General features: G+C 38.1%; 1 protein-coding gene across 2 annotated transcripts in view; it reads right to left on the bottom strand.

Moving 5' to 3' along the window:
* SCFD2 (sec1 family domain containing 2) overlaps positions 1–12602 on the bottom strand; it is a 523211-nt gene that overhangs the window by 437252 nt on the left and 73357 nt on the right. For both annotated transcript variants that reach the window (XM_025386356.1, XM_025386357.1), the window contains exon 3: positions 8234–8361. In XM_025386356.1, coding sequence (XP_025242141.1) covers positions 8234–8361 — 128 coding nt within the window. The remainder of the gene's footprint in view (positions 1–8233; positions 8362–12602) is intronic.

The following is a 12602-nucleotide window of genomic DNA, read 5'->3' as shown; positions in this document are numbered from 1 at the left end:
ATACCCAAAGGATTATAAATCATGCTGCTATAAAGACACATGCACACGTATGTTTATTGCAGCACTATTCACAATAGCAAAGACTTGGAATCAACCCAAATGTCCATCAGTGACAGACTGGATTAAGAAAATGTGGCACATATACACCATGGAATACTATGCAGCCATAAAAAAGGATGAGTTTGTGTCCTTTGTAGGGACATGGATGCAGCTGGAAACCATCATTCTTAGCAAACTATCACAAGAACAGAAAACCAAACACCGCATGTTCTCACTCATAGGTGGGAACTGAACAATGAGATCACTTGGACTCGGGAAGGGGAACATCACACACCGGGGCCTATCATGGGGAGGGGGGAGGGGGGAGGGATTGCATTGGGAGTTATACCTGATGTAAATGACGAGTTGATGGGTGCAGCACACCAACATGGCACAAGTATACATATGTAACAAACCTGCACGTTATGCACATGTACCTTACAACTTAAAGTATAATAATAATAAATAAATAAATAAATAAATAAAAAGAAATATGTAACAAATACCAACTGACACTATTAATTTAAGAATTTATTTATTAATTCCATAAACATTTCTTGGGTATACAGTAAGTTCAAGTTCCTCTGTTAGGTGCAAAGAATACTAAGAAGCATAGGTAAGAGTTCTCAGCCCCAACTACTCTGAGTCTGGTGGTAATTGCTGTGTACAAACAAAGAGATGAGAGCTATGATAGAGAAAATGTTGGGAGAGAACTGGAAAGCCCAGGATACTGAATGATAGGAAATGGGCTTTTATGTATTTATTTATTTTGGAGTGGAGAGTAGAGTAGAATAAGGCTCTAACATTGGTGGCAGTCATTAAGTAGCATCTATGTGCAAGGCACAACAGGAGATACAAAGATATCTACATCCTTCTAGGAAACTAGAAATAACAGAAGGCATAAAACAATTATCAGAAAGAGGGAGAGATCAGAAGAGCAGAGTGATATGAAGACAACGGGAAAAGAACCCAAGAAAGAAGACGTAATCAGATGCTAGAGAGACATCAAAAGGAACAATAAGTATCAGAAAGGAAATTTGTAAATAGAAATAATAATTATTAATTATTAATTCAATGAAAACTATTTCTGCCTCTTTCTATTGAAAATAGAAATACTCATTGTCTCTCTGTTACTCACCCAAACTCATCAGGCAATCCATTCATTCAAACTGCAAGCACTAAGCCACCCACCATGTACCAAGCCAATGGCCAATGAAGGACATGACATGTACACTGTCTAGCACGGTTTTTGATCCACACAAACTTAACTATATCACATCATTGTAAGTGCTAAAAAGGCATCCAGAAAAAGAGCTGTGTGTCCTTAGAAGCCAGAGCAATTAATTCAGCGTGCTGAGGGACTTAAAAGCAGGGAATCAGACGAGGTTCCACAGAGAAAGTGACATCTGTATTTAGTCATGAAGAATCAGATGGGTTTTTACAAGAAAGATGTGCATTTTTGTGTGCGAATGAGTGTATTGGAAGGTGACAGGTTATATTAGTCAAGGTCTTGGCAGGAAAAAGATGGCACGCCAACTGCATCTGGGCAGGAAGAAGCCAGGCAAACAATATCCTAACTATACTTTCCTCTGACCCTCTAAATCTCCTGCCTATGCCTTTCATAGGCCAAACTCAAATGAGAGGCACAGTCCATGAAGGTCAGTTTTCAGAGGCACAGATATAGAGGGGTGGAGAGTGATCTGGAAGAACAACCAAATGACAGTATTTCTGACAGACAACAAACACCTGGATCTGCAAAAGTTCATGTAGGAAAATAGGTAATAGAGAGGGAAAGCAATGAGAATAGGTGAGTGAAGCATGAGGCTAGAAGGCAGAACCATCTTTATAAATAGCATGCTTAGACATTTGGATACTATCCTGAGGCAATGGGGACCCATCAAAGGGTTTTAAACAGGGGCATGGCATAATCATATCTGAGCTTGTAGCTCTGTAGATGCTACCTCCCCCAATCCCAAACAGAGACAGTTGTTTGATTCCTGTCTCTAAAAAGAGGCCTGATAATAGAAGTCAGACAGATCCAGCTTTGTATTCTGGCTTACTTGCTATGTAACCCATCAGTCAGGACCCAGCCAGAAGACATTAAACACACCAGCGACATGAACAGAGAAAACTTAACTGGGTAATTGAAAGGATAAAAAGAGAACTCCAAGGTACCAGGGAGGTAGCAACTACACGAAGGTAGCTACCACCACCAGTGTGGAGGAAACAGAAGCAGGAGATTGAAATTATTAAAACTTACAAACGTAGGGACTGAAATGCAAACCTCTGACAATGGAGCACTACTTGGCTGGGGTGGTACCTCTGAGGAGAGGGTGCCCTGAAGCTAGTTCTTCAGGTGTTAGAAGAACTGTACACTGGATTCAGCTGCTACCACAGGAAAAACTTGCCACTGCTGTGGTGAAGGAATATATTGTTGGCAAGACACTCACAAGCAGAAAGAAAGTCCACAGAAAGCAGAAAGGAAGAAAGCTGCTTCTTCCCCTCTAGGCTTGCAATTTCCCTCTAGTTCCGCTTATTAGCATAGCCTGACAGGTATCCAGCTGGCCAAGCTGAAGTGTAGTCTGAAAGTCCCAGCCCCAGCATCACGAAGTGGGAGTTTAGATCTGAGAGGCGGAATTTAACAATTGGCACAGTAATCCTGGAAAAGAAACCTCACCTTTGTGGTCTCAGTTTTCCTTGTCTGTGAAATGGGAGTTTTAAAAAATTACCAAATTTATACTATTGGGAGCATTAAATGAAACAAACTATGCAAATCTTCTGTTATAGTACCTGAAACAAAGTAGCTATTCAATAAAAGTTAATTCCATTCCCCATTCTCCAAATTGTGATATCAACTAACATATGAAAACAAAGATGTGTGTGAGTAAATAATCAGTATACATCTCTTATGAGGCAGTCAGATGTTCTCATCTTTTATAAGTGACCATATATCACATGGTATGTTAGTCTTACTAGGTTTTAACTTATCCTTTTTGCAAAGCTGGGCAATCTCCCCATCTGCCCACCCATTTCTCACTCTTTCTCCCTGGCCTCTCTCTCTCTCTCTCTCTCTCTCTCTCTCTCTGTCTCTCTCTCACACACACACACACACACGCACACACACACATAACAAAGAGATTTACATGCACACATGCTCCTCTTAATTTCAGAGAAAATTTTTCCCGTGAAGGCAAAAAATATAAATGTGATCAAAACACAGCTGTTATTCAGCCAGAACTGGATGAACTCAAGTATCAAAAACAGGAAGTAGAACACTTCAATGCTGTTTTTAAAAAACACATATCAAATAAAATTTTAAAGTATTTTGATGTATTGCTGTTTTTCAAAGTCAATACTGCTAAATGTTGAAATTCAGAAATGAAAGTGTGTGGAATTGGTGGAAAACAAAAATCACAAATCTTATCTGGGGCTTTATTAAGAGAAGCAAAGGCCAGGCACGGTGGCTCACGCCTATAATCCCAGCACTTTGGGAGGCCGAGGCGGGCGGATCGTGAGTTCGAGAACAGCCTGGCCAACATGGTGAAACCCCATCTAAATAAAAACACAAAAGTTAGGTGGGCATTGTGGCGTGGGCCCGTAATCCCAGCTACTCGGAAGGCTGAGGCAGGAGAATCTCTTGAACCCAGGAGGCGGAGGTTGCAGTGAGCTGAGATCATGCCACTGCACTCCAGTCTGGGTGACAGAGCAAGACTTCATCTCAAAAAAAAAAGAAGAGAAGCACAGTGAAGTGTTCAAAATAGGGGAAAAACAAGACAACATCTTTGTTCAGTTCTGGATTCACATTTTAGGAGGGATGTTAACAAACTAGAGCTCTGCCAGTGACTTAAAACTAGAAGTAAAAGGTGGGAAAGGCTTGTCTTTTCCCAAATGGTTAAAAGAACTCATCATATTTAATTTGGAAAAGAGACAACAGTGGTGAGTTTATTGGACTGACACTAAGATGTCCCAGAACTAGGAGAGCAATTAAGAAGTATCACACTGTAATGGATCAGATTATCATCTATAAATGTAACTCTAAAGATTTTTTCCATAAAAGTGTGACCACAGAGGATTAGGAATCCCAAATACAGTCAAGGGGATGTTGGCGGCGCAGGGAGGAGTCAAGGAGGAATGAACAGAGTCAGGAAAGAGGGAATGCAATGGAATTATAACGAGGCCGAACATGGAAAAGCTATTTAGAATTCTGCTTAAAAAAAGACAGGTTTATCAGAAGGGAGATATTTAGCATAAAGCCTAGAAAAAGATGAGTGAAGTGGAAAGAATGAATGAGTACATTTCCGAGAAAGAAAGGGGAAATCATCTAACTTGATCTGTTTGCTTTGCTTTCACTCTCACCAAACAACCTTCTTATAATTTAGTTTCCCGTGTAGATTTTCCCATAGACAGAGACTGTAACTATAGCTTACTCATTCCAGTTTGCTTGATAGTCATAACTTCACTCTACTCAGAGCTTTTATTCTCCTTTAAAATTCCAGAAAATAGCTATTTCCCCCATTTTATGGACAGAGGAATTGAAGTTTGGCTAATAAGTGGCAGAACTGTGATTCACCCTCAGATATAATTGACTTTGTACTCCATCACAATCAGAAGAGGCTAAAGCCACAGAAAACACAGAGAGACATAAGAAAGTGGCAAAGTCTAGTAGTGAACACTGCAAAGAAGTCGAGAAGGATGGTGACTGGTAAAAATGTACTTATATTCAGTGGTCTGGAGACTTTCCAGTAAAAAAGTGTCATGAGCCAGACTACACTACATTAGTAAGAAAAAACATAAAGAAACAGAGGCATCAACTATAGAACACTCTTTCAAGAACTCTGGCTACAAAGAAAAGACAGTATCATAAAGATATCTGTTTCACTTCAGCTCTAATATAATAGAATACTTCTGCCACACATTAAACACTGGGGAATATGTCCACTTTGTAGAGAACTATAGGACAAATACATGAAGTTCCTCAACCACAATCATATTCCAGTGAAAGATTCTCCGTAAAATGTACCAGAGTTTGAGATGGACATCATCTACTCATTTCTTCTGTGAGTAGCCATTTTAGACTTAAACAAATGGATTTCTTATGGTCTGTTTGTTTTGTTACTTTCAGAGTACATTTTTCATTATGGAAGCCAGTGGGAAAAATACAATTCCATTTCAATGTTTTAAAAGTCACTTTTCTGGAACATATCTATTTAGTTAACTGACAATTTAATAACAAGCTCTCAGAAAGATGACATGTTTATATGTGCAATGATAAAATGAATTTTTTTCTGTCTTTTAGCAATTAAACATTTTTCCTTTAAGTGGATGATGTTTATTTCTCTTGGTGCTCATAGTGTTTTAACATGAATTTACCTTGTACTGAGAAATTTTATATTTAAGATCTGAGGTTTCAATCATGGGATCCCACCCCATAAATTTAAATACAAGAGAATCCTGAGTCTATAATTAAAATCTGTTTAACATCTCAAAAATACTAGAAGCCTTTATCACAGTCAGAAAAATTTATACTTCAGTAGAAACTACAGCAAAGATGGGAGAATTGTACATAGTTTAAAATATATTTTATAGTTTTAAACACTATATGATAAGCTATATGATAGGCAGTTTTCAAAAGTCAATGTTTTGTTATGTTTACAAGTTCTAGTTTTTTCCTTACTGTTCATAGTTATGAATCTATTTACATATGAAAATGAGACACAAGAAATTCTGGCTAGGGATATGAAGCAAAAATGGGCAACCATACTGTGCTATCTGTTACTAAAGAGCAGTTAGCACATGGATAGAGTATGCTTTGAATCAATCTTTTTGGTCCTTCTTACAACAGAAGTTTGCTAACAATCCTCTGCTTTTTCCCTTCTTTCTTCCTCCCACTCCCACCCCAACCCCTATCTAGAGTTGTAGGATGAAGCAAACAATTCTATCTTCAAAAAAAATCTTTTTTTTTGGTTGACAGAAAACTCAAACATTTAAATGTGAATTCCTTATGGGATTACCTGGCCTTTTTAAAAATTTCTGGCTCTGATTATTTTTCAAAGATATAGCCCTTTAGAAAAGTAGTTTATTGCTCTTTCAAGAGTCCTGAATTGAGCAATAAAAATTGATTTATGCTCTGTAATAGTATCATAATGTTGTATCTCTGAAACACATATAAATTAACCTTAACATCAAGACCCTTTGTGCATTCCTACTTTCCTTGATTCACAATTTTTTTTTTTTCCTCTGTTGCCAGGCTGGAGTGCAGTGGTGCAATCTCAGCTTACTGCAACCTCTGCCTTCCAGATTCAAGTGATTCTCCTGCCTCAGCCTCCTGAGTAGCTGGGACGAAGTGCCACCATTCCCAGCTAATTTTTGTATTTTTAGTAGAGACAGGGTTTCATCATGTTGGCCAGGATCGTCTCAATCTCTTGACCTCGTGATCCGCCCACTTTGGCATCCCAAAGTGCTGGGATTACAGGCATGAGCCACCGCGTCCAGTCAATTCACAATATTAATTAGTTCTTGTTTCAACATACTTAAGAATAAGACACTCAATAAGGTAAATATACTTGTTACTAATGTGTACCTAGGGCTATGGAAAGGAAAGGAGAGAGGGGGATGGGAGATGGAGGGAGAGAAGGAAGGAAAAAAGGAGGAAGAAAAGAAAGAGAATTAATAGTCAAATGCCAGGATGTCTCAGTGCAGCAACTTTGAGACCCACTCTAAGGGTGAGGGGCCAGGCTAGGGCATGTCTGTCTGCTAAATTGTTTTTAGTATAATAGTTCATTTATTAATTCAAAACTATTAAAAGAGCTCTCACCCTTCAAAACCACTTCTGGCATTGGGTATACAATTAGAATAATTTTATAAATAAAGTGCAATTATGTGGCATCAAAATTCTTGGACTTGAATTCTAGTCCTACCACTTATCAGATATATAGCCTTGGGCAACTTATTTTTCTTTGTTTCAGTTTCCTTATCTGAAAAATGAGATACTAATAGTATATGCCTCATAGAATTACTCTAAGAACGAAATAAGATAACACATGTAAAGAGTCCAAAGACCTAGCATACTGTAAGTTCTCAATAATGGTTAGTTATTTCACTTTTCTTATCATCATTATATTCCTCGAAGCCCTCAAATATAGTCACCTAATGCACTAAAAGTCATATTTTTTTTCATGTTATAACCCTGTAACATTTTTCTTCCTAGATTCATCCATATTCTGCTACTTCCAAATTTTGTTCTGTTTCAACTTAGTTTGATTTTTGCCCTCATGTGTAATCAAGAACTTGGGCTATGAATCTCAGCAAAGAAAAATGTTCCCATCCAGTAAAATGTACTAATATTTACTGAATACCTAAGAACAGATTATAAGAGAGAAATCTTATTTTTAAAAGAGAAAAATAAAATTTTACAAGCTTCCAGAAACAAATTATACCTATTAACCAGATTCAATATCCGTATTTAAATATTTCTGTATCAATAAAATTATTTAATATTTCTTAAAACAAAAAAAATGAAAAGCCAAATTTTTTTCTAAAATCAACACATTAGTTCTGTGGTTCTCTGACTTTTTGATCAAAAGAAAAAAGGCCACTTAAAACTTAAATTCCATTGCAATCATATTCATCTAATACCAAAGACAAAGGTGGATGTGAAAAAAAATGAGAAATAGAAAAGTTAGGTATGTAATCCCTGGTGAAGAAGAAATAACACTGATGTGACTTGACAATTAGCACTCCAAGGGTGAGGGACTAGGCCAGACCATGTCTGTCTGCTCAATTGTCTTCTCAGTACCATTTCATTCACTAATTCAAAAGTAATAAGAGAACTTTTACTCACCATAAGTGGGGGAATAGGGGAAGAATGGGGAAAAAAGGGAGTAGGGGTAGAATAGAATTAAGGAGAGATAGTCCAGACCAATTTTGATAGTTCTAGAATAGATGAATAAGAAACTAAAATAATCAGTCTTTGTAAGCAAAAACTCTCCTGGAGTTCCCAAAGCTGAATCTAAGAAAAGTGGTCATTGCTGAGCCCAAGGGCAGTGTGCACATATTCCCTCCCTACTCTTTCAACAGTATACAAAAGTCGTTACTACTTTAACCTAGATTCCGTGTTGTCTAGGTTGGCCCACAATTCAGAGCAGGTTTAAATAAGCTTCCCCAGAGACTGCCTGTGTCCTAGGTTTAGGCTTACCCATACTCATCTTGATTGGCAGGTTTTCTCTGCTTGCCGCTTCCACTAGATGTCTCCGAACCTCCATCACTGCCTCTTTGTGCTTAGTGTTGAGTAAAGCTTCCCACAGGGCTTTGGCTGTGGTGTCACTGCAGGAAAACCACAAAAAGAGCTTCAGATTAAATTTCTACTGGATACTGGAAAGGATTGAGAGCAAAATACTTTTTAAAATATATTTTTGAGCATTAATGTAGTCTTTCCTACTGATAGACTCTAAGTATTAGGATTAAAGCATGCCTAATTCACATAATTGGCAGAAAATATTGAGAAATTAAGGAAACAATAAAATCAAGTGAATAAAGGGAAGAAAAGCTGTACTGTGTGATGAGAAGTGTGGGAAAACTATGGATAAATTTTTTTTAAAGATTTTGCACTTAAATCTTTCGGAATGCAACTCAACGTCACTAGAGTAACATAAATGTTATATAAGCCAAAATTAAATGCATGTCTCAAAATGATTTATCAGTGATTATAAGCACTATATCAATTCGAGATTAAATACCTGTGTGAGAAACAAAGCAATCAGCAATAGCAGTTCATTCAAAAATTACTCAATAGACTTCCTAATTAGTAGACTTCCTACTAAATGAAAATCAGGAATTATACTAAGTAACCATGGACTGAAGTATCCCACTTTGGGCCTTAGGTTGGAAGGATGGTACTTACTAAAACCTTTACAATTAACCGTTGATAACAGCACGAAGCACTGCATTATATGCAAGGTCTCATCTGGGCTCACTTCCCCAATAGCCCTCTGTCTCACCCAACATGCTATGTCCGAATTATAAATGAGGGCAGTGTTCCTTCCGGAAGATCTCTGCCATGTAGCCAAGTATACACATTTGTAGTAATGTTTTAAAAACTGAATACAAAGAAACAAGGATGACTTCTGTCCCTTTATAAAGACTCTTTCCTCCAATCAAAGCCCCAGTTACTCTCCTACTATTCACTTAGTAATAGTTAAAAACTAAATACATTTTAATTTAGTTTTAAAGTTATATCTATTAAGATTTTAATTTAGTTTTAAAGCCATACCTAATAAGACATATCTTCCAAGTTTGAATTTGATCTTGAATAATAGAATAATATATTTTTACACTGAGTTTAATGCCTGACACATTATAATCTTTCATTGAATAGTTTTTATTATCATCTATTTTTCCATAACGAACTAATATTACTGCTCAACATACTCCACTTGTTTTAATCTGATCGAATCTGTCATCATTATAACTCTGCATCTAATATTCTTAAGTTTAATTTAAGTAAGCAGGTAAACTACATGCCAGGCCCTATATTTGGTTGGGATATAGATTTTTACAAAGCTTTGAATGGCATAGTTTAGAAGACAAGGCAGATACAAAAGCAAAGAAATTACTTTAAAAGTGTGGTAATAAAATCCATGGTCAATGCTTGCATAGGTTTTTAGGCAAGTGTATTCCTAGCTGGGAGGATAGGGACTGAAGGAATGATTTCTACTGGAAATGATGAGCAAGTACAAAGATATATAAGCCCTAAAACCAGCCTGGGAAGAAGTCAAAACTCAATCTGGGAAGGAAAATGGCAAAAAAAAAAAAAAAAAGGCTTCAAGAAAGATATAAAATCTTGGTTACAAAATAAGAGAAAGAAGGACATTTCAGAATGCAAAAAATCCTAGGAACATGACCCTGAGGAGCACCGTTCTGTTGCATGCCAAGGTGCATGGGGAGGGGGCAGTGGGAGGAGGGCATAAAAGAAGGTGCAGCCACACTCTGGAGGTTCTGCATTCCTTGCCAAGTCATGTCAACTTTGATATGTAGGTGACAGGAAGCCAAGGAGCATGTGATTGATTTCACACTTTGAGAAGAACAGCATAGCTCAGCAGTTATGAATATAGTCTTTATCATAATTCAAAAGCAGGTCTGTTTGCTATGAGGCTTTCAGAAAGTTACTTAATTTCTCTAAAGCTCTGCAGGCAATTGAAGAACCATGGAAGAATTCTGAGCATGGGAGCTACAATCCCAGTTTCCCAAACTTAGGCTTCATAATTGTTCTCTGCTTTTAGTCTCAAAAACACCCCTCCACAAACCACAGGGATTTCTCACATAGCCTCAATGCAACCCAGAACTTTCAGAGTAGAATGTCACTACCCTCCTCTTTTCCATGAGAATATGTATCTGGCTAATATGTCTCTAAGATCACAGTAGGTTAGGTAACGTTGTGGTTACCCTATCAGATTGGTGTAGTGGTTTCTGGACTCTGGAGTCAGATAAATCTGGGTTCAAACTCCAACCATGCTTCTCCTCACCCACTCCAAATACGTGGCCTCCTAGACCATTCTTCTCCTGTATTCCAAGCACAGGAACACTCTTCCTACAAATATCTCTCTCCCTCCAGGTATCTGCTAAAATGTCACCTTATCAGAGAGGTCTCCCCTTACTGCCCTGCATAAAAAAGTGACAACGCCTTTGGGAGGCCGAGACGGGCGGATCACGAGTTCAGGAGATCGAGACCATCCTGGCTAACACGGTGAAACCCCGTCTCTACTAAAATACAAAAAAAATTAGCCGGGCGAGGTGGCAGGCGCCTGCACTCCCAGCTACTCGGGAGGCTGAGGCAGGAGAATGGCGTGAACCTGGGAGGCGGGGCTTGCAGTGAGCTGAGATCCGGCCACTGCACTCCAGCCTGGGCAACAGAGCCAGACTCCGTCTCAAAAAAAAAAAAAAAAAAAAAGGGACAACGCCTATCACAGTACCTTATGCTAGCACTCTCTTGTCTACTTACTGGGCTTTACTGTTCTACATAATTCTAATTACCAGCTGACTTATTATGTTTCCATGTTTGTTTGTTGTCTGTCTCTCTCATAAAAGGTGGGGTCCTTCTATGAAGGCAGGGACTTTGTTTTACTCATTTTTAATTCTTCACTACCTAGAACAGTACAGATCTCTGGTGGGTATACTCAGTAAATATTAAATAAATGATACTTGTTAATTGTGTAACTGTGCACATAATTAATGCTCTCTTTTTCTTATCTGTGGAGTTGGAAGTTATAATAGTGAATTCACAGGGTTGTTGTAGGATTAAATAATATAATTCATTTAAAGCATTTTCCTGATTCACAATAAATGTAAGTTGTGTGGTGGTGGTTGTAGTTGTTACTAGTATTACTGTAGTTATAAGTGGTATTGTCTTATATCCATGGTCTTTAATTCACTATGTTCAAGAGTTTGTGATATATTGGATGAATTCACTTAATTACACTGAGTATGCTTATTCATACAATTTTGATTAGTACAGATGTACTAAAGTCACTTGAAGCTTGTACCATCTGGCTCTTGTCTATTAAAACATTCTAGAAAAGATACATAGTTTCCATGATCTCTAACAGTGATGCATACTCAGGTCATGTTTTCTTGAAAATTGTTTTGCCAATAAACAATTCTGGGCTGGGCATGGTAGTTCACACCTGTAATTCCAGCACTTTGAGAGGCCAAGGCAGGCAGATCACAAAGTCAGGAGTTCAAAACCAGCCTGACCAACATGGAAAAACCTCACCCCTAATAAAATTCAAAAATTAACTGGGCGTGGTGGTGTTTGCCTGTAATCCCAGCTACTCAGGAGGTTGAGGCAGTAGAATCGTTTGAACCCGGGAGGTGGAGGTTGCAGTGAGCCAAGATCACGCCACTGCACTCCAGCTCGGGCAACAGAACAAGACTCTGTCTCAAAAAAAAAAAAAAAAAAAAAATCTGAAAGTCTAGAAATATGTGAGAGTTCCTAATGCCTACTTCCTGTCCTAAACAGTTTTCTAAACACATAATACTAACTTCACATTACACATGGTCATTTTAAGTTTATCAAGGGACCATTTACAAGTTAAATAAGGTTCTCTGAATAATTGGCACTGAAGAAGGTCAAAGTCATACTTACTGGTATCTCTTTTATCTCCTGCACCCACTTCTTCACCAAGTCATTCTATTACTGCAATGTGGTAATTCACACATGTACACCTATATCAGCATCTGAGTTGAGCATGGGAGTTAAGTCACTGCCTTTCTCTAATATGCTCATTGATCCAATAAGCAACATTTTTTTTTTTTTTTTTTTTTTTTTTTTTTGAGACGGAGTTTCGCTCTATCGCCCAGGCTGGAGTGCAGTGGCCAGATCTCAGCTCACTACAAGCTCTGCCTCCCGGGTTCACGCCATTCTCCTGCCTCAGCCTCCCAAGTAGCTGGGACTACAGGCCCCTGCCACCTTGCCCGGCTATTTTTTTTTTTTTTTTTTTTTGTACTTTTTAGTAGAGACGGGGTTTCACCATATTAACCAGGATGGTCTCGATCTCCTGACCTCGTGA

The sequence above is a fragment of the Theropithecus gelada genome, chromosome 5 (assembly GCF_003255815.1).
Source record: "Theropithecus gelada isolate Dixy chromosome 5, Tgel_1.0, whole genome shotgun sequence".
Taxonomy (NCBI): domain Eukaryota; kingdom Metazoa; phylum Chordata; class Mammalia; order Primates; family Cercopithecidae; genus Theropithecus; species Theropithecus gelada.
This window is presented reverse-complemented; position numbering and strand designations above follow the sequence as displayed.